Source organism: Bison bison, unplaced genomic scaffold, assembly GCF_000754665.1.
Source record: "Bison bison bison isolate TAMUID 2011002044 unplaced genomic scaffold, Bison_UMD1.0 scf7180017864473, whole genome shotgun sequence".
Lineage (NCBI taxonomy): Eukaryota > Metazoa > Chordata > Mammalia > Artiodactyla > Bovidae > Bison > Bison bison.
The window spans coordinates 19,229,432-19,233,701 of record NW_011495034.1 but is presented as its reverse complement, the minus strand read 5'-3'; the positions used below and the strand labels follow the sequence as shown (position 1 = coordinate 19,233,701).

The 4,270-nt window shown below is 49.4% G+C and overlaps 1 protein-coding gene across 1 annotated transcript in view; it reads right to left on the bottom strand.

Moving 5' to 3' along the window:
* Positions 1 to 3,814: 3,814 nt before the first annotated feature.
* Positions 3,815 to 4,270, bottom strand: part of LOC105004330 (metallothionein-1A) — a 1,915-nt gene continuing 1,459 nt past the window's right edge. Inside the window, exon 3 of the mRNA XM_010861923.1 lies at positions 3,815 to 4,045. Within this exon, the coding sequence (XP_010860225.1) occupies positions 3,954 to 4,045 (92 nt within the window). The 3' untranslated portion in view covers positions 3,815 to 3,953. The remainder of the gene's footprint in view (positions 4,046 to 4,270) is intronic.

The following is a 4,270-nucleotide window of genomic DNA, read 5'->3' as shown; positions in this document are numbered from 1 at the left end:
CTGCGCCAGCCCCGCCGCAGCGCCCGGGCCGAGCGCGCGGAGCGCGCGGCTCCACTTGGGTACCGGCTGAGCCCAGAGCCCCTGTGCCCAGCGGTAAGCGCTGTCCCAGCCTCCCCGGCCGCCCGTCCCCGTGTTCGCCACGTGAGCAGCCACCTGTTCCCGGGCGTCTAGGAACAGGGCTCCTGTGTCCTCACGGCTTCCCCACCACAGACCCCGCGCCGCCGGCCTCCTGGTCGCCCTTGCCTGGAGCCAGTGAACCACCCCCCGCCTCCTGCTCGCTGGTGTCCCGCTCGGCTGAGGCCGGGGAGTGGTGCCCCAGACCCAAGGTGAAGGTGACCCTCGCCACCATTTCCCCTTCCGCGAGGTCCCCAGGCATGGTCTGCCTCGGTCCCCACCACGGTCTTTTCGCTGCAGTTTTCCTGTAACGTCTCCTGTAACAGCCCCGCGACCCACATTTCCTTAGGCCTCTGGTCCTCACTTCCGTTTTCCTTTTCTGAAGAGACAGTGGCGCGTTTCTCCAGGCGCCCCTTTGCCTCAGTTTTCCAGCGGCTTCCCTCAACTGTAATGGGGCCTCTGCACTCCAGGATGGAGGTTCCCTAATCATAGGATGTCCCCTGCACCCCTGCCCCATCTCGGAGATAGGCAGACCTGGCATTCAGTAGGAAAGACCAGTGGGTATTACCCTGTTAGTATTGCTGACAATTTCCTGGTAATTACACACCTTGGTGTGCCAAGCCTTGTTAATTACTTTTGCTCTTTGAATTCTCACAGTAACCCCAAAGGGAAATACTAGTTACGAATGCCTTTCTCAAAGGCAAAACCGCACACACTACAAGGAGGCTCCTCAGGCAGGCTCACAGTGCTGGGGAGTTATTCCCTTCTGGTTTTTTTGTCACTTCCCAATTGAAAGAGAAAGTCAGTGAGAAAGCCTCCCTTTGAGCCAGAACTGTGTTCAGCACTTCTCACTGTGTAAGGCTCAATCCTGGGAGTGATACATGAGAAAGGAAAGGAATGTACATATGATATTCTGGCTATGGCCTTACTCTCCTTTCCAGTAGTGGTCATTTTTCATATAATGAAATTTTCATATAACTATTTTTCATATGGTATACCCAAGAAAATATGAATCATTGAAAAGAAAATGGTAAGGAATTCCTGAGGCAGGTGACAGCAGAAAGGGCAGGATCCTTCAGTATCTGTTAGGAGGACCCACACTGTCTTGTTCATGGCCTTCTATCTCCAGGGTCAATGCCTCTTTTCCTGAATGGAGGGCAACACTCTCAGAGGAACTAGTCACATGCTCACAGGGTTGATGAGGACAACACAGAACCCAGAGCTAAGCCTCTTGTCCTTGCTTGATTCTCTGGAAGAAGGAAAATGGTTCTTATGCTAATAATCATAATAAATAACTAGGTGATATTATAGGTACTCACTAAGTGCCAAACCTACTTTGACAGTCTGCCCATGTATTACATTCTTTCATCCTGAGAGCCAGACACTATTATTTTGCGCTTTAAAGCAGAGGAGACTGAGGCCCAGAGCGGTTACATGACACTAAGTGACACGGGTTGGACTGACACTCTTGCAGGCTGACCGCAGCCTCCTCTCCTCACCCCGCACCAGGCGCCATGCCCTCCCCAGATAGGTGAGGACATGAACACCTGGGGGGAAGCACTGAGGTGGCTGTCAGAACCCTCTGCATGCTCGGTGAGCTCTCTGGCTTCATCCTCCCGTCTCTCCAGCCAGGAGCACAACTGGACTGTCTCTGAGCACCCTCGCAGCTCTGAATAAGGAGAGGCAGGGTCAGCATCCAGTGGCACCATCATCAACACAGCATGGCAAGGCCAGGAGGTGAGACAGTAGTTTAGGTTCAATCTTCTGACTGTGGACTGTGTGACTTTAGGCAAGTTCTTTTACCTCTTTGTAACTAGCAGTCACTCCAGACCTTGCAGTTCCCCTGAGTTTGCTCAAATGGTGGGACAGTGACTTATTCTGTGGGGCTTACTGAAGGACATGCACAGGCCCTAGGGGCACTGGATAAGCAAGGTTCCTATCCATCTGTGGCCTCATCCTGAGCATGGTTGCAAACCAATGAGCCTTTCCCCAGGTGCCTATTGGGAGCTGGATTAATGCCAGTGTGGATATAAATATCATAATGGACACCATTCACGAAGCCTGTGCTTGGAACCAAGCCACTGTCTCATTTATCCCCCCACACTGAAATAGCATCTTTTAAATTAATTATTCATTTATATTTGGCTCTGCTGGGTCTTCTTGCTGTGCTCAGGCTCTCTCTAGTTGCAGTTCGTGGACTTCTCCTTGCAGTGGCTCCTCGTTGGGGACCACAGGCTTTAGCGCGCAGGCTCATCAGTTGTGCCATACAACTGGTCAGGAGGCTTAGATGCTCCGTGGCATGTGGGATCTTCCCGGATCAATGATCCAACCTGTGTCTTCTGGATTGGCAGGTGGATTCTTTACCCCTGAACCACCAGGGGAGTCCTTTAATCTTTTTTATAGGAAGGAGGAAATGTAATCCCAGAGTATCAATAACTTGCCTCTGTCAGGAAGTGGCAAAGTGACTGTTAGCAAGGATGCCTGACACCCCCCCCACCCCGCCCCATACCCATGCACTCAGCACGGGCTGGCTCTTCACACTGGACACATGTAGGCAATCTACATCCTGAGTTCTGAATCACAAAACTCCCCTTTCTCTTGAACATCAAATAGTAATTCCCTCCAACGACCGCCAGGGGGTGGGACACCTGGAATGGATTACCATTCACTCAGCACATGGGAGCCTGGCAGGCTAGTCCATCAGATGGCAGAGTCGGACAGGACTGAAGCGACTTAGCTCCCTGATAAACACCACGAGGCCCTTCAAACTGCAGAATAGCCATCACATGCCAAGGAAGACATAGAAGTCCTCTATCTGGGACCGAATATTAGGTACACTGGCTTTTGCTGGGAAAAAGATGGGAAATTCCCTCTAAATTTAAATTACTTTGTGGGTTTCCAGTAGCAAAGGGCTAAATTTCAAGGAAGGGTGGACTTCAGCCTGACTTAGGGAGGAATTTTCAAAGATTCAGAGCCAGGTCAGCACAGGGAGCTCTCAGGAAAAACAGGTGTCTTGTCACTTTAACTGGCCAAGCCAAGACTGATGTTCCCTCTGGGGATGCCAAGCCCAGCATCTCAGGTGTGTTTGCTCACACAGTGGGGCATTTGTAAAGTGTTTCTAGGGCTCATGAACGTCTTCAATGAACATATAAAAATCACACACTTTTAAAAGTTATCATCTTCATATATTAATGTTGCTTATTATGTGTTGAATCCTAAAGTAGGTTTTACATACTGTAGATTTTAACAATTTTTTAGTAATTCATTTTTTATTTTTCAAAATAAAAGTGTGGTAGAAAATAAAAACAGGTCATTTTAGTGTTTTAGAAGCAAGCTAAAACATGGAAATCAAACAAGAGGAGTGTTAAATAGCGTCCCCTGTGAGTACTTTTGAAGATTCACATCACCGAGGACTGAGGTTGTCACAAATCCCCACAGAATTTAATAAAAACGGAAGTTTCTGAGCCATCAATACCTGCCTGATATCGTTGTGTCATGTGGATAACGTTTTTGTATTGAACTGAGAAACTGAAGCTCTGAGAGGTAGCCTGACCTGCTAAGACCCTCAGTGTGTTAGGGGCTAATATTTGGTCCAGAGCCCAGATCTCTGCACTTCTGGTCCATTCCCCACCCCCACCCCCAGTCCTCGTAGGCATGAAGTCTCTTTGTCCAAGACAAACAAAGGAAGACAGAGCCAGAATATAGTCAACAACTTTACTAGAAATCACATGTCTCATAGAAGAAGGTAATGTAGCACCAGGTCAGATTGTATGAAAAAATAATATATATAAATTTGTCATGGTTGCTCTATTGACAACTAGGGCAGGTTCTCCCCAACATCAGGCACAGCAGCTGCACTTGTCCGAGGCCCCTTTGCAGACACAGCCCTGGGCACACTTGGCACAGCCCACAGGGCAGCAGGAGCAGCAGCCTGGAGAAGAAAGGAGAGAGTGAAAGTCAGAGATAATATTACACGAAAACACCTTTCCCAACAGCAGACCTGCCACAGGCTCTTCCTCCAGGCCTAGAGGACTCTGACTTCAGGATAGAGAGCTGCCTTAAGAAATTTGCTTTGTGACAAAAGGAAAAGGCTGCCGGCCCCATGTGAGTACAGAATAGTCAGAGGGCCTTGGAAAGACAGTGACAGGGCCTCGGG